Raw genomic sequence first — 26,238 nt, 5'->3', positions numbered from 1 at the left:
CCAGGAAGTGTATGTTAGAATAGTTAATTCAATGCCAAACCATGTACAGAAAGTGAAATAAAGAGAGGGAAAGAAAGATGTGAGTAAGAGACAGAGAGAGAAATAAAAGAGACAGAAAGAAAAAGAAAAAAAATGTTTTCATCTTTTTAAATCTCTAACAATAATTAAAATCTGAAGGAATGAGACTCCACACTTTTTTAAAAGTAAATTTTCAGAGAGGTTGTTTGGCAGTATTAAGATTTATCACAGCGTTAAAAATTCACTTACACTTTAATGGACAAGCCCTAACTTTTTCTGGTGTGTTTAGTGGATAACTAGTGAGTGATTACCACAAATTCACACCCAATTCCATTTACGTGAATGCCGAGTCTCTCCGCAAGATACCCTTATAGCGAAACGCCTGGAGGAGCAGAGCAACTCAGATAGCAACTTCCTGATTTCTGCATTTAACTGCGCCTGTGTGGACGCCAGAAGTTGCTGTGCCATTTACTCCTTAACAACAGTGAGCGCTGACAGCCTCACTGTTATTTCTACTGCAAAATCCGGGATCTTATATCAATCTGCTGTGGTTAGTGATACGTGACAACGATAGGAGTGATGGATGTGCTGGACTTTGTGTGGGAAGGACACAGGCTATGGATATCCCCTGGCACAGGATCGCCCCTTGGAGTGGGCATGCACCCAAATTTGGGGGAGGAAACTTAACTGTTGCTGCCTACAGAGAGGCCTACTGCAGCAGTAATGGGCGTTCCTGGGGTGCATAGCAGAGAAAAATTAGCAACATAGGTTGCAACAGATAGGACTGGAACCATGAAAGAGTAGCACCACGGAAGCAGTGCTCTGGAAGAGAGGCATTGGAGGAGAATGGAGTGGTCAGCAGTGTCAAAAGCAATAGAACGATTGAGGAGGATGCAAGGAGAGCCTTCAGGAGAGAAGGGACGAAAATTGGAGGGGGAAAAAGATATATTTTGTAGCATCCTGTTCTTCTGTAGTAGAACTAAAAGGTGAACTCTACATTGGAATGTATTATACAAAGAGACTCCAGGGCCTGAACAATGCATCTAATCTAGGCAACATACATAGGCTTTGAGTGAGCCCAACACCCGAAAACTAAAAAGATCATTGCTTCAAGGATATAATTTGTGATGTTTCTGATTAAAAGTATTTATTCCTAACGTGTTTGGAAACAACATATGAGAAATTATAACTGAGATTGAACCCTCTGTGAATACAACAGAAAAGAATTCATAAGAAAATGAGCATACCATTAATATCATGAAGCAATCGCTGCAGGTTGCCAAATGCCCTGATGTCAGCCCAAGGAACTGGGGATGCTTAGTTAACTTTCAACCTGTCTCCACTCATTTAAAAAGGTGGGCCCTGAAATTCTGCAGGGTTGGACTGGTCTCCCACTCTAACTCTGGAGGGAGACTGATGGAACCCCCACAAAAAAAGAATGAACGGCACATCTTGAAATTCCAGAGTTACAGCAGGAGATGGGTAGAACCCCAGTGGAATTTCAGGGCTGTTAACACTTTCGATTGCAGTTGAAATAAGCAGCTGGAGCGTTTATGGACAGAAATAAGTTAAAATAGAAGGATGGCTGCATATAAACTGTTGGCAGACAAAAATACGTAGGGGGCGAATTTCCACAGAGTTTCACCCATTCATCTGCCATAACTTAAGCGGAAGAATCACAGAAACTAAAGAAAAATGACGTATTTTCTGGGATTCGGTGGCTCTTCCACTGAAGTTACAGTTTCCAATGTATGTATTATGGAATTTCCAATGTTCTTGCCAATAACACGTGGAAGGAGCTCACAGACTTGTTTGTCATGAAGATTAAGACCGTCTGTTCATCTGCCTCTGCCACACCCCCCAATCCCCTTGCCCACCAAGTCAAACCTCTCCCAAGGCTCCCCTGTGACCTAGCCCTGAACCATGTCTTTCTCTAGTTTCTCCCTTACCTCCTGCTCCTTTTATGTGAATGAGATCCACTTCCTGGCTCCCTTGACCCCATTCCCACTAAACTGTTGGCCACTAATGTACTACTAGTGTTTATTTCAGTATCACTGCACACAAGCTAAAAACAAAGACAAGAGGGCCTAAAAAGTGAATCTGTGGGCGGTAAAGATTGATTAGATAAGATTAAGAAAAACTACATATGCTAGAAATTTGAAGCAAAAGCAAAAAACAAACATCTCAATCAGCATCTTTGAAAATAAATAAACCTTTTGGGACCAGAGTTCTTTAAAACTAGGGGTTGAATGAAGCAATTAGTAAGAACACAACATATCCAAGTACTTAAAAGATACTGGTTAAATAAACTTAGGCCTAGAAATTCAGTTGGGCGCGCCAGCCGTTAGCGCCTTAGGAGGAGTAGATCTCGAGCGCTAGGCGCTTAGCGCCCGGGCGCAGCGCGATCTGCGCCTCGCCCCAACTTCAGTACACATTTAGCGCCGGCGCAAAGTCTTAGCGCGCGCCCTGCTGCGCGCACAGATCATGACGTCATTTCCTAGTGCAACGCCCTTTGTGCGCCCCGAACCGGAACTTCACTCGCGCCGGCCCATTGTGCGCCGGGCGGCCCTAACGACTGTGAAGTGGAACGGTACACAGCCGAGGCGGGCCGCGGGGAGCGCTAATTAAAGGGCACTTACCCTGCACTATAAAGGCCAGCCATTTTGCAGCATTCACTCTTGTGCAACGGTTTTTTGGAGAGAGACCAAGGAGGAGAGCTTACTGGTTTGGACCAACACTAGGACAGGTATTTTTGGCTCAGGCCAGAGCTTAGCAATTATCTTTGCCTTCATTGAGAGCTCAGTGTTTGCCAGCATATAATGGGGGCTGCATTGGGTGCCAACGCTGACTTTCAGCCTTATGCCAGAAGGGCTTACAGATGCCGTGAGAGAGTGGCAGCCCTGGCTAGACGCAGAGGGGGCAACAGGCGTCGCCAACTGAGGCCTTACCCACCCAGGGTATACCGCCAGCAGTCCTCCTATCTGACCATGTCTGCCGCGAAGTGTGTTAGGAGGCTGCGATTCAGAAGGGAGGTGGTTGCAGACATCTGCCAGCTGCTTCACAGAGATCTGCAGCCACAGCTGATGCGCAGGACATCTCTGTCGGTGGCAGTGAAGGTGACGGTGGCTCTCAACTTCTATGCCACTGGCTCCTTCCAATCCGCTGCTGGGGACATCGCTAACATCTCCCAGTTCGCCGTGCATTGCTGCATCCGCCAGGTGACCGATGCCCTTTTCAGAAGGAGACATCAATTCATCTCCTTCCCCATGACCCTGGACAAGCAGCAGCAGCGTGCAGTGGGATTTGCAAGAATAGCGGGCTTCCCCATGGTGCAGGGCGCCATTGACTGCACGCATGTGGCTTTGCGGGCACCTCTGGAGCATGCCGAGGATTACCGCAACCGGAAGGGCTACCATTCCCTCAACGTACAGCTGGTGTGTGACCACAGGCAGCGCATCCTAGCTGTCAATGCCCGCTTTCCAGGCAGCAGCCACGGTGCCTTTATCCTGCGACAGACAACTGTGGCTGACATGTTCCAGGCACAGCCTCACCCAAGAGGATGGCTTATCAGCGACAAAGGCTATCCTTTGTGTACCTGGCTCATGACCCCGCTCCGCGCGCCCACGACCCCTGCTGAAGAGGCATACAACGAGAGCCATCAAGCGACTAGGAACATCATAGAACAAACAATCGGCGTCCTCAAGCAACGGTTCCGCTGTCTCGATCGCTCCGGGGGAGCCCTCCAGTATTTGCAGGAGCGAGTCTCCCAATTCGTCGTCGTTTGCTGCATGCTGCACAACCTGGCTATCCGCAGGACTCAGGCACTGCCACCTCACGTTGGACCCCCACCTCAGGAGGAGGAGCAGGAGGAGCATGAGGAGGAGCAGGACGAGGAGTACCAGCCCAGGAGGGAGGCAGAAGGTCCAAGGGCCGCCCGTCGGCGGCTTATTGAACGTCACTTCTAGGCCCCCTGTCAGGGAATGGCTTGTGCCAATGAAAGAACATGATTGCAGCCACGCCGCAAGCCCTCAGCCGGTTAAGGCAACAAACACTTCAAAGATCAAACATGGACAATGTTAATAAATAAAATGCTTTATTGTACAAACTCAGGGCCCTTCCCACATGATAACCAAAAACAGACGAAACCCCCAAAAAACACTCAAACACATTACTCGCTCCCACAACCTGGAGAGGATTAACAAAACAGTGCAACTAAAATGGCCATCATCCTCGGCCTTCGTAAAAAACAAACATCACATCCTCGGCCTTCAAAAAACAAACATCCAATTCTCGGCCTCAAAAAACAAACATCCAATTCTCGGCCTCAAAAAACAAACATCCAATTCTCGGCCTCAAAAAACAAACACAACTGGCCACACATTCGACTTTTTGGCCCGCTAGGGCGATGCCTTGGCCATCTTTGTGTGGCCCCTGCCCGCCCTGCTGCTCCTCCTCAAAGTAAGGCCATTGGCTGCTGCAAGGCTGGGGGCAGGCTCCTGAGGGGCACATGTCGTGACGGCAGATGCCCTTGGGGGTCGGCCTAGTCGATGTCTGGCCGTCGAGCGGGCGGCTGTTGAATGCTGCAGCTGTGGCTGGCCAGCATCAGTCGCTGCAGCAGCTCCTGGCAGCTCCACTGGGGGAGTGGCAGTGGCGGCTGGAGGAATGGGGGCAAGCTGGCGGATGGCAGGCGCTCGCTGGTCGCCTGAGACACTGGCACTTACCCGGGCCAGCACTGCAGCATGCGCACCAATCTGCCGAGGGACAGACCGCTGTGCTGCTGCAGCGCGCCGGGTGCCCTGGCGATGCCTGGCTGACACAGCGAGTGTGGCAGCAGTGAGTGCCCGTGTTGCCCTGTTCAGTGACCTCATTAGAGCACCCAGTGACTGCACGGCACCACTGATCAGCTGCCCACTCGCTGCCTGAGCTGCCCCGAATGCCGCCCGACTCGCTGCCTGCTCTGCCCCGAATTCCACCAAACTGATGGCCTGTGAGGCCCCGACGTCGGTCACACTCTGAGAGAGGGACTCGATGGCCTCAGGCAACCGTGCCACTACCCCCATGAGCTCCATGTGCCGGCGCTCCGAGTCCGCAGACAAGTCCTCGAGGCGTCCCATCTCCTCGGCGAAGACCATCTCCGGACTGGAGGCCGGACTCTCCCTCTGGGGAGAAGGCCGCCAAGCTGGCCGACCCTTCCTGCGTTGCTGGACGCCGCTGGGCCCAGCAATTGGACTCCCCTCCGACCCTTCCCCCCTCTGGGGAGAAGGCCGCCGAGCTGGCCGACCCTTCCTGCGTTGCTGGACGCCGCTGGGCCCAGCATTTGGACTCCCCTCCGACCCTTCCCCCCTCTGGGGAGAAGGCCGCTGAGCTTCCACCCCCCTCCCGCGTTTCTGCAGGCCGCAGGTCCCATGAGCTCTCCTCCCCTCTGACACTTCCGCCACGCTCCCCTCCAGGGAAGACGTGTCCCCTACATTCGCATGGGTTGCCGCGGCTGAGGGTTCCCCTGATGGGCCGCCTTCCTCTTGCTCCTCCTCCTCCTCCTCTTCTGAGGGGCTGTCACTGGCAAGTTCAGGGACCTCCTCCTCACCATCTGAAAGCAGGAAGGCACAAGAGTAGCTTTAGAGTGAGGAGAGGGCGTCAGCGAGGGATGCATGAGTGGTGGCATTCAGCGCATTGGTCGGACAGTGGCAAAGGATGTAGATCTGATGCGCAAGTGGGACGAGAGAGGTCCAAAAGGTGATGTCCTTACCATTGGTGCCCAGAACAGGGTCGGCATCTCCAGATGCAACGGGGCCAATCACCCGGCCACCCATGATGCGCTCCACGCGATGTTGCTGCTCGGTGAGCGGCTGGATCTGGGGTCGGCCTCCCCCGGTCGCAGTCCGGCTCTTCTTATTATTGGCCAGCTTGGCCTGCAAGAGAAAGGACGGCCTCTAAGTACAGTGTGTAGCCCTGATCTTGTGTGCACTGCCTCCCATGGTGGAATAGCCTGGCCAGTGTGTCGCCCTGATCTTGTGTGCACTGCCTCCCATGGTGGAATAGCTTGGCCAGTGTGTTAAGTGCAGAATGTGCAATTGATGTTCATGCCTGTCCCATAGCTGCTGCATGAGGGCTGGCCATTAGGGCTTTCAGGTCCCTTTGCCCATAATGTGAGGTGCACATGCAAGGATGAGGAGGACACTGGAAAGGGTACTCACCCTGACAATCCGAGTGAGGTCATTAAACTTTTTGCGGCATTGGACACCGCTCCTGGGGACCTCGCTGTTGGCTGACACCTTGCTGGCGACATGCCTCCAGGCTCTCCGGTAGACGCGGCCCGGCGCCTTCCTGCCATTGTCCGGGTACAAAATATGGCGCCTCTTCTCCACAGCACCAACCAGCACACTCAGATCAAGCTCTGAGAAGCGCTGCGCTCGTTCACGGGCCTTCTGCATGGCTTCAGGCGCTATTTGGGTCCAGCAGCAGTGTTCAGGCCTAGCTGGAGGGCTCCACTATCCAGGGCATGGCAGCAGACCAAGTCGAACCTTCCCCCTTAAGAGCTGGCCGGCGCCAGGGTGTCTGCTGTCAATCACGAGATGGCCGCACCTGCGCTGCGCCCGGCCTCGGCGCTCTCGCTCAGCACCTCCGGCTTAGCGCCTAAAGAGAGGCGTGCAGCGCCAGCTTTAGCGCTCGAGCAAACTCTTAGGGCGAAGCTAATGAATATCGGAGAAGTGGCCTCGATTTTGCGCCGGGCGCAAACTTTAGCGGCCGCCCGACTTTACCGCCCCAAAAGTGGCTACAATGAATTTCTAGGCCACACTTTCTTAAATTTGGCACACTTTCTTTGCTCCATTCTTACTCTGCTCTTTCACAAGTACACCACCCACTTGCCCTCCGTCTTTCACCGGATAATCCCGCTTCTGCCCGCACTTTATTCGTCTAAATTATTAATGACGTAGATGCAGCTCAATTTCCCCCTGCTTTGATTGGTCAGTTCCGCCATCAATCATCAGTCACTCTGGTTTGACAACATGATGGGCGGCATCACCAGCACATAACGACCAAGGTTGTTGACTGTAAACATCAGCCGCACCTATGATAACTAATTATAATCACTGAACATTTTATTTGGGGACGAGTTTCCTGAACCGTGGACTCTTCAGGAATTTGCCTGGGGACACAGTACCTTATCCAGGGAGGGACTATCCACGGAAAACAGGGACATATGGTCACACTAAGTTAATGCTGACCAAGAGGTAGGAGGAATATTGGTCTTGAAATCACATCTTGAGATAATAGAATCCGAGCACTTAACGTGCTTGTCTGAAATTCCTCACCCTGCTACGCTAACTATTTATTTGAAACATGAGTATCTCATGATGTAACTCCAAGGTCATTGTCATTTAGCATAAAGAAAGAAATGTGAAATAAGATGAAAATAAGCAAATGTTGAAATATGAGTTTAAATGCATTTATACTAATGCAAGAAGTATTAGAATTAGATAAATATTAGATACATATATAGATACATATATAGATAGAGACAGGATTGACATTAATGGCATTACAATAACATGGCAGCAAGCCAAAGATGGACAAGTGATGGAACTTGGAAGGTTCAAAATGTTTTCTAAAGATCAGTCTATTCAACTAGGTGAGGTGGTAGCGTGATTGGTAAGGCATGACATAACATCTATCGACCGAATGTAAAAAGAGAGATAGCAGAAGCAATTTGGTAGAAATCAGTAAAGATAAGGGCTACAAAGTAATTACTGGCAACTGCTATCGATCAACAGCTCAAGGTGAACAGGTAGATAGCAAGCTGTTCAGACAAGAAAAAGAGGCTGCAGGGAATTATAATGTGATAATCATGACGGATTTAAATATCTTATAAGTAAAGTGGATGGATCAGGGAAAGGGAGGAACAAAAATATTGCAATTTTATGGAGCCATATTTAGCAGTCAACCAAAATGATTAAAAATCTAGAAATAGATGCACTCTTGTGCTCTTGTAATTATTGTATAATTAGATTTGATATAGTAATAAAGGCTAAGACCAAAGATAACAATTTGTGCAAGACTTTATATGGTGGATTTCCTGTGGTTGGCACTCTGGCAGCAGGAATGGTGCACAACGGGCTGTGTACCCGCTTGTGCTATGCATGGACATCCCTGCTGCTACTTCTGGAGTCTGCCTATTTATATATAGCGAGATGTTGAATTCAATCAGCCTATGCTGGGAGGTTCCTGAGTTGGGGGAGGGGAACAGTAATAACTTAAAGGGCTGCAGCAGCTATTTAAAAGGCAAATGACCACTTAAAGATAAATGACCAAATGGAGAGGCTGGCAAAATCAAGTGAGTGGAAGCAAATAAAGAGGAACTTAAAAAATAATGGAAGCAGCAAACGGAATCTGAGCAAGTGATAAAGTACCACAGGACCCACCTGTTTGATAATAGGTGAAATGGAGACACTACTGTATGAGGTTGGTGCAAGGAAAGTTGCCCTATTTGGCATGCCTGGGTACTGTTACAAAGTGAAGTATAACATGCCTGCTAGGAAGTAGCCGCTAGGATCAACAATGTGTACCTTAGCTGCAGGATCTGGGAACTGATGTTAGAAGGAGATAACAAACCTTGAGGAAGCTGAAGGTTAGACTATCCAACAATACCATATACTAGGTAGATGTTCCAAGTAGGTGGGGCAGAAAGTGTTTTTTGTCCATCCATTTTACATCTACTGATGGCCAACTTTACTACACTTGCATTGCATATCCTTTTTTTTTATTATTCATGCCAATAGCTTTCTCAAATTGTTATACTGTAATAAGGTGACACCCTGGGACCGCTGGCATCAGCACTTTTCCAATTGGATGGGCGATAACCCCGCTGCATTCACTTCCTATTGGGCTTACTCATAAACCTGAAACTTTGAGCCAATATTGCATACAACAGAGAGCCATCGAAAGACTTGATCTATTATTGTTGAGAGAAAAACCAACAGGTTTCTGAAATTCTGACAAATACAGATGACAGCAGAAAACATATTAATAATTTAAAATGTGACTTGATGCAAGATAACAGAAGGAACATTGTGCAGTGGACAAACACAGTGGTATATAGCTCCAGCCCACCTGATTCCCACTCCAGTTTAAAATCAGGGCTATTGGCTGAGAAATGAAACTGGTCGGAGTTGAACAGTGTAGGTTGTAATGTTGAGTGACGTCTTGGGGTTTCATTCAATTATATTTGGGGGTAAGTGAAATTTATCTTCTTAGAAGCTTCAACTGCAGTTGGTCACCTTGTTCAGGAGATTGGGTAGAGTCTACAAGAGGACAAATTATACATAATCTATGGAAGGAACAAGCTTGGTGACATAAAAAGCCAATCCTCATTCAACACTTTCTTGTATAGAGAAAAAAATTGCAGGCGCTAGTGCGAGGTATACAAAAATGTATGTATTTAAGAAAATTTAATCAAATAAATGTTAAAATAAAAAGATTTGTTCTGAATTTAAACAGCTAATAATTGAAAATGTGTAATTTATGATGATGTTGCTCATGTGTAGCAGATAATTAGTGTTATCCTTTTGTTCAACTACCTCAAACAGGAGTACAATAAATATACAAGCTTTCCTTTGATAAATCCTGCCTTACTGTTTCTTTAGGTGCTCTTTAATGGGATTTGATCTAAATCGACACTGGCAGGATCCCTCTGCTTGGGCTCACCCTACACTTTATGGCGTAAAGCAGCTGATTGTGCAAATGTACGATAACCCGGTGAGTAATAATGATGAAAAGGTTGAGACCATATCATTTCAGTAGAACAGGAAATGTAATTTGTAGTTTGAATATAACAAACTACAAGTGGTTTTCTGAAAACTGCTGCCAAAAGTGTAACCAATCATTTTTAGGAAGGTTTGCACAAAAGCCACACTGATTTTCTGTGAAAAACATTTTTGATTTTTTTTCTGGGGAAGGTAGGTTTTGCTTACAGTGTAATGTTTCATTTCCTTTTCCATTTTCAGGCCCTGGAGAGAGTTTATACTGGGCACATATTGATTATTTGAATAATTGATAAATCCTGTAGCTGAGTGAAATTTTGGCAATAGCATAATTGCTCTCCCATTTCCTGCAATTTACTGGAGACAGCTGTATAAAAGTCTGCATTTTCCCAAGACCTTTCTGTATTTTTGATCTCCCTCTTAACCTGATATTGTATTCTTATTTCAGATTTTATTTCAACTCTCACTCTTCCACTTCCTTTAATTCAGCCTCCTACTCAGTTAAAGCACCAGGGACCAGTCTTTTGACAGCATTGAATATTTTTAATCCGTAATTTGCAGATATAGGTATATGGAAAGGATAACAGTGATATAATTTTGTCAATATTGCATGAGATCTAAAGTTTCACATAATCATTGGCACTCTGGTAATATTTTAATTTTCTTGCTTGTGATAGCTGAGTGCATTATGCAGGAATCAAGCTGCAACAGCATTCTTTTCTTTTAAATTCAAAATTTCATTCATTAAAATGTATGTAATAATAATTTTCAATGCAATATCTTTAAAATAATTTTCATAACTTTTTATGCTGAATTTTACATTGTTATGTAACCCTCAGTAAAGGAAAATGAAGTAGCTGACACCTGATTTTTAACTGCTCCATATTCCAATTATACATGTCCTGTACCTTCATTGCCAGAGCTCCAGAAATAGATATTTTCACCGTAATTGGGGTTATTTTTTGTTTCATTCATGGGATGTGGGCGTCACTGGCAAGGCCAGCATTTATTGCCCATCCTCAATTGCCTTTGAGAAGGTGGTGGTGAGCTGCCTTCTTGAACTGCTCAAGTCCGTGTGGTGAAGGTACTCCCACAGTGCTGTTAGGTAGGGACTTCCAGGATTTTGACCCAGTGACGATGAAGGAACAGTGATATATTTCCAAGTCAGGATGGTGTGTGACTTGAAGGGGAACTTGGAGGTGATGGTGTTCCCATGCGCCTGCTGCCCTTGTCCTTCTAGGTGGTAGTGGTCAGGGGTTTGGGAGGTGCTGTCGAAGAAGCCTTGGCGAGTTGCTGCAGTGCATATTGTAGATGGTACATACTGCAGCCATAGTGCGCCAGTGGTGGGGGGGAGAGAATGTTTTTTAAGGTGGTGGATGGGGTGCCAATCAAGCAGGCTGCTTTGTCCTGGATAATGTTGAGTTTCTTGAGTATTGTTGGAGCTGCACTCATTCAGGCAAGTGGAGAGTATCTCATCACACTCCTGACTTGTGCCTTGTAGATGGTGGAAAGGCTTTGGCGAGTCAGGAGGTAAGTCACTCACCACAGAATACCCAACCTTTGACCTGCTGTTGTAGCCACAGTATTTATGTGGCTGGTCCAGTTAAGTTTCTGCTCAATGGTGACCTCCCCCCCCCCCCCAAGGATATTGATGGTGGGAGATTCGACAATCGTAATGCCATTGAATGTCAAGGCGAGGTGGTTAGACTCTCTCTTGTTTGAGTTGGTCATTGCCTGGCATGAATGTCACTTGCCACTTATCAGCCCAAGCCTCGATGTTGTCTAGATCTTGCTGCATGCGGACATGGACTTCTTCATTATCTAAGGAGTTGCGAATGGAACTGAACACTGTGCAATCATCAGCGAACATCCCCACTTCTGACCTTATGATGGAGGGAAGGTCATTAATGAAGCAGCTGAAGATGGTTCTTCAGAATTTGGGGCGGGCCTTGGTTCTGCCATGTCTTTGCCACTTTTGTTCAAAATCAATGAATTTCACTGGAAATGAGGATGGGCACGTTTTGCATCTGCTCTCAGTGCAGACATTGTCAGAAGAGGGCGAGACTGGCAGGACGACGTTGGCTATCAGAAATCCCAGCAGTTCTGCCTTCAGTTCCCTCAGTACTAAGTGGGCTCTGTTGTGTATGTAATATGTGTGCTACTTTGAACCTATGGACAGGACTGCACTACTTGTTGGGCGTAGTGATACGCAGTACCACTCCTGGCCATAGGGGTATAAATAGTACTGTGGGTACTGATCCCCCTCAGTTCCCGCCTGTGGGCATGAAGTAAAGACCTATGTATAGTCCCTACCTCCAACCAGTAAAGACCTGTTTGAGTTATACGTTTAAGTCTTTGTGTTAATTGTTCAATACAATACACATACTTAACACTGGCGACGAGTCGGTTCGAACCCTGCGGCAGTTATTCCACAGCGGCTTCGTCCAAAGACAGGACGTTGAAGAGAGGTTCCAATCCTCAACACCCCACTGAAAACTGAAGGGCAGCAGAAATCCTGACAGCTTCCAGCGACTGGAAGCGACAGGCATTAGGACCCTGAAGCCTCCATAACCTCGTGGGTAAGCCAGAGCCCGGGAGGGCGCGAGCGGGTAAGCCAGAGCCCGGGAGGGAGCGAGCAAGAGCCGCCGAGCGGGTGAGCCAGAGGCCGGGAGCCGCTTCAAGCGGGAGGCGCTTAGCGGGCCAGCGATCGCACCGGTGATAAGGGCTGAGAACCGTTTCGGGCGGGCGGCGCACCAGCGATCGCACAGGAGATAAGAGCCGCAGTCGGGCTGAAAGTCAGCGACGAGAAGCGCGGGAAAACCGCCATTGAAGTGGGCGGGGAGAGCGAGAAGCGCGGGAAAGCCGCCATTTTTCGTGGGAAAACCGCTGGGGAAGAAGGCAGAAGCGGGAAAACCGCCATTTTGTGGGCGGAGGACGACGGCAAGAGCGGGAAGCCGCCATCTTGGATAACAGTAAAAAAAAAAAATCTGAGAAATTGCAAATCTGATAAAGTACTACAATGCCTAAACACGGGAATATTAGCAACTTTGATAGTGACATCGAAGATTGGGCCATATATGTTGAACGAGTTAAAAATTATTGTAAGGCCAATAAAATTCGTGAGGCTGATAAAGCACTAACATTATTAAATTTAATGGGTGCGAAGACATACGGGCAATTGAAACACCTGTTATCACCAGATGAACCGGCGGATAAGACGTTCGATGAGATTGTTACTGTCCTGAAAGATCATCTAAACCCCACGCCGCTGATGCTAGCGGAACGATTTAAATTTTACGACAGAAGGCAGCTACAGCATGAAAGCAATGCTGATTATTTGCTGGAATTGCGTAAATTAGCGAAATATTGCCAGTTTGGAACGGGACTGACAGAGGCACTTCGAGACAAATTTGTGTGTGGTTTATTTAAACAGGATACACAAAAGCGACTGCTCGAGGAGAATGAGCTGACGCTTGAGAAGGTGGTCACTATGGCAGCAGCACACGAAGCCGCAGCGAGAGGCACGGCAGTAATGCAGCTACGGTCACCGGAGCTCAGTGCACACAAATTGGGTGTGAGTTCTGGCAAATGTTATCGTTGTGGAAAGACAACGCATGATCAGAACCAGTGTTGGTTTAAAAACCAAGAATGTAGAACTTGTGGTAGGCTTGGACATATAGCTAGAGTATGCAGGTCAGGGAAGAAGACCAGCAACAAGAAGTCACCGCAAGGAAAATACGCAAAGGTACACAAGGTGACCGAACAGGAGTCCGATTCAGACGCTAGCAGTAATGAACTGGCTAGCTTAAGCTGTAATGAACTGGCTAGCTTAAGAGTACTCAACGCTGGTAAGGGTGCAGACCTCCAGACAATTTGGGTCACTCTTCAGATAGAAGGAGTCCAAGTAAAACTGGAATTGGACACTGGATCGGCATTGACGGTCATAAATAAGAAAGATTACGGAAAGTTATTCCAACATATTCCCCTGCAGGATACGGGGATTATATTGAAAACATACACGGGGCAAAGAGTGTACCCCATCGGGAAAATAGAGGTTGCAGTGGTCCACAAGGGCGAAGACAGTCAAATAATGGACTTATATGTGATATCTGAAGGAGGTCCTCCACTACTAGGACGGGAGTGGATTAGGAAAATGAATATGGACTGGCATTTCCTACAAACAATAACGAGTGAGAACTCGGTGAAGATAGTCGGCCCAGACTCTGGAACGGATGATGGTAAGCCCAACTCAGGTGCAAAAGACAAAGTTTCAGCACAGAATTCCACTGAGCAACAACAACATAGTTTAACTGTGGATTCTGAGTCTGGCAAGTCTACTGATGTGCCCATTTCTGAGGGACATCGGGCTCGAACTCAACTCCATTTCAAACTACAACAGCAATTAGAACAAATGCTTCGCCGTTTTGAACAAGAGTTGAATGCAATGAAAGAGTTCTTTGATATAGAGTTGGAGAATCTGGAAAGACAACAGAAGCAGCTGATGGAGAAAATGGAGCAGGAGCACACAAAACGTCTGATGTCAGAGGAGTTAACGGTCAGCCAACTCCTGCATATGCTGAAGGACAGGACTCTGAAATGGGAAAAACTTGAACATGAACTTCAATATTCAAACGAAAGGGGTTCGGAGCTCTCAAAGGTTATTGGAAGAGCTGAGGTGGCAACACAGACTGAGATGACTGCAACAGAGCAGCCCTTGGATGCCAAAAGTACGCTGACTCACGTCAACGTAGAACAACAGACCGCTGAAACAGCTGCTCCGGTAGAGGGATTGCATAGTCCGATCAATCAATCTCCAAAGGAAGTTGAAGTATTAAAATCACAAATGAGGTCACTAGTAAACGACTTGCTGAAAGCCCAGAAAAAGCTGGATGCAGAGGTACACATGAAGAAGTCTCTTCAGGAAAGATGTCTGGATTTGGAACAAGAGCTGGCTAACGTCCAGCTGGGTATGGAGGAAATAGACGACCCTCTCACTGGTCTAGCTCAGGACGACACCGAATATTACGATGTCCTGTCCTGCCCAGCTTGTAACTTCGACTCCCAAAGTGCAGAAATCATGGAGGAGCACCAAAAGTCTACGGAACATCGGGAGAAGCTGGCTCTACGACGGAAACAGGAGGAAGAGAAGGAGGAACTGCGCATGCAGCTGGCAGCTGTGGCAGCTGACAATGGAGCCCAGAGAGTCTCCAAGAAGCAGAAAAGGAAAAGTAAAAACAGAAGATGACCCATCTGAACCATTATCACCTCTACCAGATCACACACGTGGTCCCTCCGAACGGAGCCAATTCAGTTCGGAAGTTCAAACTGTTAAATCCATGGAAGGACTATTGAATGAGTCACTCCAGCAACGTGAACCGACTACACCACAGAGATTGAATCTGTGAACTGTTTTCCGCAGAGACTGAATCTGTGATCTGTTTTGACATGAAGTTATCTATGTATCTATGTTATTCTGTTATGTAAACCTGAAGTTATATATGTATATATGTTATTACGTTATGTTAAATGGGGAGATGACTGTAAAGCTAGGAAGGGAGGAATGTTGTGTATGTAATATGTGTGCTACTTTGAACCTATGGACAGGACTGCACTACTTGTTGGGCGTAGTGATACGCAGTACCACTCCTGGCCATAGGGGTATAAATAGTACTGTGGGTACTGATCCCCCTCAGTTCCCGCCTGTGGGCATGAAGTAAAGACCTATGTATAGTCCCTACCTCCAACCAGTAAAGACCTGTTTGAGTTATACGTTTAAGTCTTTGTGTTAATTGTTCAATACAATACACATACTTAACAGGCTCCATGGTCCAAGCACACTTGTGTGCCTGCACCAGGTCATGCCAGATGTGGGGCCCATAATTGCAGTAAATACCAGTTCCCTAATGGTAATCAATGGCAATCGATTGCTGTTGAGAAAATGGCAACATTAAACAAATTATTTTTTTAAGAAACTTTTTCCAGTATATTTAGCCACATTGTGGCAAGGTGCTGCCATGAAATTCCTGCCCTCCCAGCAGCAGATCCCCAAGTAATGCCTCAAAAAGATGCAAAACTATGAGGAAAGAGTGGGATGAGTTTTGGATTGCTGTAGCAAATAGCCAGCACAGATTTGGTGGGCAGAATGGCCTCCTTCTGTGCTGCAAACCTCTATGGTCCTTCGGTTACAGGTGGATCCTGGAGTGACTCTAGTTAGATATATGGAGGTTTGGACTGGCTTGGATGTTGATCTGGAGATGCCCAATCTGGAAAAAATTAAATGGCGGCATATGCAGTTTGCCCAGCTAGGATTAATTTATGATAGGGTAGCGGTTCATGTAGATCGCCACTAAATAAAAGAGTTTGACTTCGACGAACTATTAACAAGTTGTTTATTTACAGGAACAGACTAATTACATCAGGTAAGATGGCAGGTAAGATGGCTGACTGTAGGATGACCGTGGTATAGGTCTTGTCCCAGCGGGGACTCCACGAGGACTAACTAGAAGTTTCCCAGCTCAACTGCCATCAGGTTCCAAACTCAACTGCCAGCAGGTTCCGAACTCAACTGCCAGCAGGTTCCGAACTCAACTGCCAGCAGGTTCTGAGCTCTACTGTTGGAAGGTTCTGAACTCAACTGCTAGCAGGTGCTGAGCTCTACTGTTGGAAGGTTCCGAGCTCTGACGTCATGACGTCATGACGCAGAGAAGCCTGAGTATAGTAACAGACACATACCGTAAGGTAAGTTAAAGGGAATTATGTATCTCAATGTGAGGGACAACCAGTGGTACCGCCACAATAGTGTGGATGTACCTAGCATCAGAGCAGCTCCAGATTTACATGGAGTAGTGAGTGACTAATTTAAAGATAGCTCACCAGTTTAGAGAGTGAGGTATAGGGGTCTGCATGTGATGAAACACCTAGCACCAGTGAGCAGCATCAGGTATTGGGGGCAGGGACAGCCAAGAAGACATCTCGCCGGAGGACAAGGTCATCTCCCAACTCCGCTAAGGTGGACAGAGATTATGGGCAGAATCTTACCTGGAAGGCCGAGCTCAAGGTGGGACTGCTGGTTTTCAGTCCCGCCCCCAGCGACGTCTGACAAGCTGACGCTATTTTCCCCTGATTGGCCTTGTTAAGCCCGCCTTGCGGGCTTGCCAGCCAATTAAAGGAAAGCCGGTGTCAGATGACGTCAGTTGATGATGCTTTATCTGCCGGTTTTCTTAAAGGCATATGCACCACACTTGTTTGACAGATGATTTGACAGTGTTTGACAGCATTGAGGTGCTGTCAAACACTGACAATCACTGTCCAAAGGTGAGTTCTTTCACCCAGGCTCTCCAATTACTCTCTCCTTAGGATAACACAGATGGCAGCTGCAGCTGAGATTGCAGAAGCCATCTGTCACTTCTCCCGATGAGCTGAGCCAACACAAACACTTCACAGCTTGTCACCTACAGAAATATCTAAACACATTAAACATTACTTTCATAACTTTTCCTTGCCTCTGATACTCACCATTGTCCAATTTCATCCTTTAAACCACATCTGCAGCTGTCATATATACACAAAAATTACAGTAGAACCACATCACGCCTCACTTACCCTGGTGGGGTTCCCTGACATCGGGAAGCCCGCAGCGGCAGTGGAAAAATGGGAAAAAGCCAATTAAGTGGCTGTAATCCTCTTCCCGCCTCTAGGAGTCGGGACCCTGCACAAATCGGGGACATGACTCCCGGGAAGATTGGTTGGAGGTGGGTTGGGAGTGGGTTTGGGACCCGCACCCATTTTTGGGGATTTTCCCAGCAGTCCCGCCTCCAGACCCACCTCCTCAGGGCTGGTAAAATCCAGCCCTAAGACTTCATGGGTCCTGCAATGAGAACCAAGCTGCTTGCTTCACACAAATTGTTATGTCAGATTTTGGGAGGCTTGCCAAGGAATTTCACAACCAAAGCTGAAAGTTTAGAGGAGTCTGCTGTCAGCCTGTGTGGTGTCATCTCTGCAGAGTAAAAATGGCGGCTGCCAAGTTTCCGGCAGAAATGGGGTTTCTTTCTCTGATTTTTCTCCTATCTTCCCTCATGCCCTCTCTGAGCACATGTTTTCCATGAGACCCACTGTAATGTATGTACCTTTAAGGGGAGAACTACTTTTTACAGCTCCTGTATACTGTAGTACCGGCAGTGACCACACCTGTATATAAACCCTGAGTAGTGATCTGTACAGCTAGTTCTAGAGTAACCCTCATTCAGTAAACACCCGATGAATCGTTCCCTGCAGTCTGTTGTCTGATTATTGAAGAACACAACATTAAGATACACAGATCTAACAGTGGTGACGAGCAAGTTCGAACCTACCTGCAACTCTGCATCACCTCCCAGGGATTCGCTCCTGGAGAACAGTGGAAGAAGGTCGAGTCCAGAAGCACGGGCGTCGACCACGGGCAACTGCCCAGTCATCCAGCAGAGATTTGAGCATTGCAGGGGAGGCTGTCGAGAGCCAGGCTTGGCTTTCCAGTCACGGTGGTCCAGCAAAATGGGCTGGCAACAGGTACTGCGCAGACCCTTCCCGGACAGCGATGGGCTAGAGCCCGACCGAGCGGCACAGAAAAAGACCGAGCAGCGTCGACGGGGGAGAGAGAGAGAGGGCAGAGCGCACAGGGCGCAGCCAGTGTTCAGGACCGAGTGGCGTCAACGGGGGAGAGAGACGAGAGAGAGCAGAGCGCAGCCGGTGTTCAAGGGCCGAGCAGCATCAACGGGGGAGAGAGATGAGAGAGAGCAGAGCGCAGCCGGTGTTCAAGGGCCGAGCAGCGTCAACGGGGGAGAGAGGCGCGCAGGAAAACGCGAGGCGCTGCCATTTGCCACGAGGACCGCCGAGAGCGGCGTTGGCAGCAGCGCGGGAGACGCCATTTTAAGCCGCAGCAGGGAAGAAAGGAAAGCCCGGGAGATGCCATTTTAAGCCGCAGCGGGGAAGAAAGGAAATCACGGGAGACGCCATTTTAAGCCAGTCTAACCACATCCAAAAATGCCGAAGAGTGGCAGTATCACAGCGTTCAACAATGAAGTCGAAGATTGGACGACATATGCCGAACACATAGAAGTATACTGCAAGGCGAATGAAGTGCCAGATGACAAGAAAGCACTGGTATTGTTGAATTCAATGGGTGCAAAAATGTATGGCTTACTACGAAACCTAGTAACCCCAGAGAAGCCAGTAGAAAAGGATTTTGAAAACATAGTGTCAATCCTACAGGGCCTCTTAAACCCCACACCGCTGCTGATAGCAGAAAGATTTAAGTTTCACAAAAGGAACCAGCATAAAGATGAAAGTAATGCTGAGTATTTAACGGAACTGCACAAGCTATCGAAACACTGCCAGTTTGGAACGGGACTAGCAGATACTTTAAGGGACAAGTTTGTGTGTGGGCTTCAAAGTGAAGGAACCCAGAAATGGCTTCTATCAGAAAAGGATCTTACGCTGGACAAGGCTTTCAGCATTGCAGTATCACACGAAGCAGCAGCACGGGGCGCTGCAGAGATACAACGGAGACCGCAAGAATATGGCACAAATGAAATGTCATACGGAACAGTGAAGTGCTATCGCTGCAGCAGAACAACACACGACCATAATGATTGCTGGTTCAAGGACAAAGTGTGCAGACAGTGTGGAAAAGTAGGACGCATGGCAAGAGTCTGCAGGTCGGGAAAGAAAACCAGCAGCAAGAAATCTCCACAGGAGAAGTACAAGAAGATACATAAGGTGACTGAGAGTAGTTCAGACGAACAGAAGAGTGATACAGACTCCGGAAGCAAGGAGCTGGGTTGTCTGAAACTACATAATGTGATCAAAATGGAGGATCACCAAACTATCTGGGTCATGCTCAAGATAGCAGGAGTCCAAGTGAAAATGGAATTGGACACAGGATCAGCCCTAACAGTCATAAACCGAAGGGACTACAAGCGGCTATTCTCACATATACCCTTGAGAGATACAAAGATTGTCTTGAAGACGTACACGGGGCAAAAAGTCTACCCCAAAGGAAAAATAAGGGTGAACGTTATATATAACGGCAAGGAAACACCAAAAATGGACCTATGTGTATTGCCAGATGGAGGACCACCACTACTAGGTCGTGAATGGATCCGGAAGATACAGCTAGATTGGCATTCCATACAGGCACTGACTGTGGCTGACAAAAAGGATGACGACGTCACACCTGGGCGACTGTCAAAGATCCTAACTGACGCGAAAGAACTGTTCCAGCAAGGACTCGGAACACTAAAAAGCATGACAGCGATGATTAAAATTGAAGAAAACGCAAGCCCAAAATTTTTTACGGCCAGACCGGTACCTTATGCAATCCGCCCAGCCGTCAAAGCAGAGCTGGAGAGTCTGGAACATTCAGGTGTACTGTCCAATGTCGACTGGAGCGAGTGGGCTACACCCATCGTCCCTGTGATGAAAAAGTCGTTGAGCAGCACACCTGGGGAACCAAGGAAGGTTCGCATCTGTGGGGACTTTAAGGTAACAGTGAACCCGGTCCTTCACACCGTACAATATCCACTTCCACGGATTGAAGATATTTTCGCCTCGCTATCTGGAGGGAAACGCTTCACTAAGATTGATCTGGCCCAGGCGTATCTGCAAATGGAGGTAGAAGAAGCATCAAAAAAATACCTCACAATCAACACCCATAAAGGTCTCTACCAATACAACTGGCTGGTATTCGGGGTAGCATCAGCTCCGGCCATTTGGCAGAGGGCAATGGAACAAGTCCTGCAAGGGATCCCAGGGACCCAGTGTTATTTGGACGACACCCTGGTCACGGGCGAAAATGACAGTGATCACCTTGCCAACCTGGAGCAGGTGCTCACTAGATTGCAGGAATATGGGCTCCGAGCTAACCGCCCCAAATGCGAGTTTTTTAGAAAACAGATCTCGTATTGTGGCCACGTTATCGATAAAGAGGGGTTACATAAGTCCCCAGAGAAGATTGAGGCAGTAGTCAAGGCTCCAGCACCGGAAAATGTGTCACAACTGAGGTCGTTCCTCGGGCTGGTAAACTACTACCATAAGTTCTTGCCAAATTTGTCTACAATACTACACCCACTGAACACCCTACTGCAAACTGGGGTGCCATGGAAGTGGAGTGACGAATGTAGACGAGCTTTCCAGAAAAGCAAAACACTAATCACATCGAAAGAGGTATTGGCCCATTACAACCCGGCATTACCAATTCGGTTGGCATGTGATGCGTCACCCTACGGCATTGGAGCGGTGCTGTCGCACAAATTCTCGGATGGCTCAGAGAGGCCAATAGCCTTTGCGTCACGATCACTAACCTCAGCCGAGCGTAACTACGCCCAGATTGACAGGGAGGCCCTCAGCCTAGTGTGGGGAGTGAAAAAGTTCAATCGCTATCTGCACGGGCAGAAGTTCACCTTGCTGACTGACCACCAACCACTTGTCTCCATCTTTAATCCAAAGAAGGGCGTTCCGGTGATGACTGCGCAACGGCTACAAAGATGGTCCCTTTTTCTAGGGGCGCACCAATATGAAATCGAGTATAAGGGCATGAAACAGCATGGAAACGCTGATGGGCTATCACGCCTGCCACTGCCTACTGCAGAGGAAGCACCAGCAGTGGATCCTGTCGAAATATTTCATTCGACTATAATTGAATGCTTGCCAGTAACTAACGCTGGTATAGAGAAGGAGACCCGAAATGACCCGACGCTGTCTCGGGTATATGATTTGACGGTGAAGGGATGGCCAGCACATGGCGACTCACTGTTGCCAGCATTCTCATCCAGAAGAGAACAGCTGTCAGTATGCCAGGGGACCTTGATGTGTGGATCCCGAGTGGTAATTCCACCCAAGTTAAGGGAGAAAGTGCTCAATGAGCTTCACGAAGGTCATCTGGGAGGGGTGAAAATGAAAAGCCTTGCTAGGGCTTATGTGTGGTGGCCGGGGATCGATCAGCAAATCGAGGACCTGACAAAGAGCTGCTCAGGATGCCAGAAGGTCCAAAATGCACCACCACATGCCCCTGTACACCCATGGGAGTGGCCCTCATCTCCATGGCAACAGGTGCATATTGATTTTGCTGGTCCATTCATGGACTCAATGTTTTAATAGCCGTGGATGCGCACTCGAAATGGCCTGAGGTGATAAAAATGTCCTCCACCACCATGGAGAAAACTATTGCAGTCCTACGGACCATTTTTGCCAGGAACGGCTTGCCAGAGCAGATTTGCTCTGATAACGGACCACAGTTTGTGTCCGAAGAGTTTCGAAGATTTATGAAAAGGAATGGGGTAAGGCATTACACATCCGCCCCGTATCATCCAGCCACAAATGGATTGGCTGAGAGGTTCGTACAAACCTTTAAGAAGGCAATAAAGGCTATGTACAATGACAACATTCCGCTGCAGCACAAGGTGGACAATTTCCTGTTCGCCTACCGGAATGCGACACATGCAGTCACCAACCAGGCCCCAGCCATGATGTTCTTTAACCGAAGGTTAAGATCTCGCCTGGATTTGCTCAGACCAAACGTACGAAGAGATGTTGAGAGTAAACAATTCCAGTACATCCATGAGAAGCCAACAAGGAGCTTCGATGTAGGGCAACCAGTCTTGGCCCGCGACTACCGAACAGAAAAATGGCAGCCAGGAACGATATGCACACGGCAGGGCCCACTAATGTACACAGTGGACGTTGGGGAGAGCATCGTGAGACACCATGCTGACCAGATCCTAGAGTCACAGGAACAAGTCAACCCCATGCCTCGCCCATACGTACCTGGTGATGAACCCGACGTACAGGTAGCATCTACCCCAGAAACAGTAGCATCGGAAGCTGATGAACCAACCGACGACAGGGGGCCAGAATCGCCTCCGCACCAAGAGCAAGACACTCGGGAAAGGCGCTATCCAGAAAGGATCAGGAAGCCTCCCCAAAGACTGAATTTATAAATAGGCTATTTTCAGCTAATGTTGCATGTTAAAAGTGTTAATTGTAATTAGTTTGATATTTAATTGTTAAATGAGTGTTATGGTACTGTTAATCTAAAAGGGGAGGAATTGTAATGTATGTACCTTTTAAGGGGAGAACTACTTTTTACAGCTCCTGTATACTGTAGTACCAGCAGTGACCACACCTGTATATAAACCCTGAGTAGTGATCTGTACAGTTAGTTCTAGAGTAACCCTCATTCAGTAAACACCTGTTGAATCGTTCCCTGCAGTCTGTTGTCTGATTATTGAAGGACACAACATTAAGATACACGGATCTAACACCCACCTCCTGCTTTCTCAACCCTATTCACACTAAACTGTTAACTGCACAACTTACCTTCCCTCCCCCATGATAGCTGATATTGGAAATGGTTCACTCTCCTCGGGTACAGTCTCCCTCCCTTTCAAATCTGTTATTATCACCCCCTGCTCAACAAACCCACCCTTCACCCTTCTGATCTTGCAAACTACCGCTCCATCCCCATCCTCCCTTTCCTCTCCAAAGTCCTTGAGCGTGATGTCACCTCTGAAATCCGTGCCTCTCTTTCCTACAACTCCATGTTTAAACTTTCCAACCAGGCTCCTGCCCCTGCCACAACACTGAAATGGCTCTAATCAAAATAACAATTTACATCCTCTATGACTGTGACCATGGTGCACTATCCCCCCTCATCCTTTTCAACCTGTCTGCAGCCTTTAACATGGTTGACCACACCATCCTCCTCCAACACCTTTCCTCTGTTGTCCAGCTGAGTGGGACTGCCCTCGCCTGGTTCCACGCTTACCTATTCAGTTGTAGCTGGAGAATCTCCTACAATGGCTTCTCTTCCCACGCCTGCTTCATTACCTGGGGAGTCTTCCAACAATCTATCCTTGGCCCCTCCTATTTCTCATCTCTGTTGTCAGACAACTTGTCCGACATACAGTCCTGAAAAAGGTGAAATCTCCTCCAATTAAACATTGAGAAGATTAAAGCCAATGTCTTCGGTCCCCACCACAAACTTTGTTCCCTAGCCACTAATTTCACCCCTCTCTGTGGTCACAGTCTCAGGCTGAACCAGACTGTTTGCAACCGCACCGTCCTTTTTTAAAAATTTGTTTTTATGGGATGTGGGCATCGCTGGCAAAGCCAGCATTTATTGCCCATTGCTAATTGCCCTTGAGAAGGTGGTGGTGAGCCGCCTTCTTGAACTGCTGCAGTCAGTGTGGTGAAGGTACTCCCACAGTGCTGCTAGGTAGGGAGTTCCAGGATTTTGACCCAGCGACGATGAAGAATCGGCGATATACTTCTAAGTCAGGATGATGTGTGACTTGGAGGGGAACTTGGAGGTGTTGGTGTTCCCAGGCATCTGCTGCCCTTGTCCTTCTAGGTGGAAGAGGTCGCAGGTTTGGGAGGTGCTGCCGAAGAAGCCTTGGTGAGTTGCTGCAGTGCATCTTGTAGATGGTACACACTGCAGCCACGGTATGCCGGCGGTGGAGGGAGTGGATGTTTAAGGTGGTAGAAGGGGTGCCAATCAAGCGGGCTGCTTTGTCCTGGATGGTATCGAGCTTCTTAAGTGTTGTTGGAGCTGCACTCATCCAGGCAAATGGAGAGTATTCCATCACACTCCTTACTTGTGCCTTGTAGAAGGTAGAAAGGCTTTGGGGAGTCAGGAGGTGAGACACTCACCGCAGAATACCTAGCCTCTGACCTGCTCTTGTTGCCACAGTATTTATGTGGCTGGTGCAGTTAAGTTTCTGGTCAGTGGTGACCCCCAGGATGTTGATGGTGGAGGATTCATTGATGGTAATGCCATTGAATGTCAGAGCGGTGTTTAGACTCTTGCTTGTTGGAGATAGTCATTGCTAGGCACTTCTGTGGCGTGAATGTTACCTGCCACTTATCAGCCCAAGCCTGAACGTCATCCAGGTCTTGTTGCTTCATTGTCTGAGGCGTTGTGAATGGCACTGAACATTGTGCAGTCATCAGCGAACATCCCCATTTCTGACCTTATGTTGGAGGGAAGGTCATTGATGAAGCAGCTGAAGATGGTTGGGCCTAGGACAGTGCCCTGAGGAACTCCTGCAGCGATGTCCTGGGGCCGAGATGATCATCTTACTTTGTGCTCGGTATGACTCCAGCCAGTGGAGAGTTTTCCCTCTGATTACCATTGACTTCAGTTTAACTAGGGCTCCTTAATGCCACACTCGGTCAAATGCTGCCTTGATGTCAAGGGCAGTCACTCTCACCTCACCTCTGGAATTCAGCTCCTTTGTCCATGTTTGGACCAAGGCTGTAATGAGGTCGGCAGCCGAGTGATCTTGGCGGAATCCAAACTGAGCATCAACGAGCAGGTTATTGGTGAGTAAGTGCCGCTTGATAGCACTGTCGATGACACCTTCCATCACTTTACTGATGATTGCGAGTAGACTGATGGGGCGGTAATTGGCCGGATTGGATTTGTCCTGCTTTTTGTGGACAGGACGCACCTGGGCAGTTTTCCACATTGTCGGATAGATGCCAGTGTTGTAGCTGTACTGGAACAGCTTGGCTAGAGGCGCGGCTAGTTCTGGAGCACAAGTCTTCAGCACGATAGCCGGGATGTTGTCAGGGCCCATAGCCCTTGCTGTATCCAGTGTGCTCAGCCCTTTCTTGATATCACATGGAGTGAATCGAATTGGCTAAAGACTGGCTTCTGTGATGGTGGGGACCGCAGGAGGAGGCCAATATGGATCATCCACTCGGCATTTCTGGCTGAAGATGGTTGCAAACGCTTCAGCCTTGTCATTTGCACTCACGTGCTGGGCTCCACCATCATTGAGGATGGTGATATTCATGGAGCCTCCTCCTCCCGTTAGTTGTTTAATGGTCCACCACCATTCACGACTATTCATCCTATTCGTCCCACAGCTGAAATTCCGACCCCATATCTTCTCCATCACAATGACCGCCTACCTCCAGCTCCATAATATCTCCCATCTCTGCCCTTGCTTTCGCCTATCTGCTGCTGAAACCCTCATCCAGACCTTTGTTCCCTCTAGACTTGACTATTCCAGTGCTCCCCTGGCCGGCCTCCCACCTTGCATCCTTTGTAAACTTGAGCTCATCCAAAACTCTGCTGCCCATATTCTAACTCGCAATAAGTCCCATTCATCCATCACCACTGTGCTCGATGACCTCCATTGGTTCCAGCAATGCCTCAATTTTAAAATTCTAACCCTCCTGTTCATATCCCACTGTGGCCTTGCTCCTCCCCATCTCTGTAACCTCCTCCAGCCCTCCAACCCTCCAAGAACTCTGCATTCCTCCAACTCTGGTCTCTTGTGCATCCCCAACTCCCTTCACTCCTCTGTTGGCAGCCATGCCTTCAGCTGACTAGGCCTTAAGCTCTGGTATTCCCTTCCTAGACTGCTCTGCCTCTCTCTCCTCCTTTAAGACATGCCTTAAAACCTACCTCTTTCACTAAGCT

General features: G+C 48.0%; 1 protein-coding gene across 1 annotated transcript in view; it reads left to right on the top strand.

Annotated features, from left to right (window-relative positions):
* LOC147122127 (cytosolic carboxypeptidase 6-like) overlaps positions 1-26,238 on the top strand; it is a 112,378-nt gene that overhangs the window by 67,807 nt on the left and 18,333 nt on the right. Inside the window, exon 3 of the mRNA XM_085978222.1 lies at positions 9,660-9,771. Coding sequence (XP_085834348.1) covers positions 9,660-9,771 — 112 coding nt within the window. The remainder of the gene's footprint in view (positions 1-9,659; positions 9,772-26,238) is intronic.

This window comes from Somniosus microcephalus, chromosome 3, assembly GCF_052327205.1.
Source record: "Somniosus microcephalus isolate GS21.2 chromosome 3, FLI_Smic_1.0, whole genome shotgun sequence".
In the NCBI taxonomy this organism is placed as follows: Eukaryota; Metazoa; Chordata; class Chondrichthyes; order Squaliformes; family Somniosidae; genus Somniosus; species Somniosus microcephalus.
The sequence above is the reverse complement of the archived record's forward strand: the minus strand, read 5'-3'. Positions and strand labels throughout refer to the sequence as shown.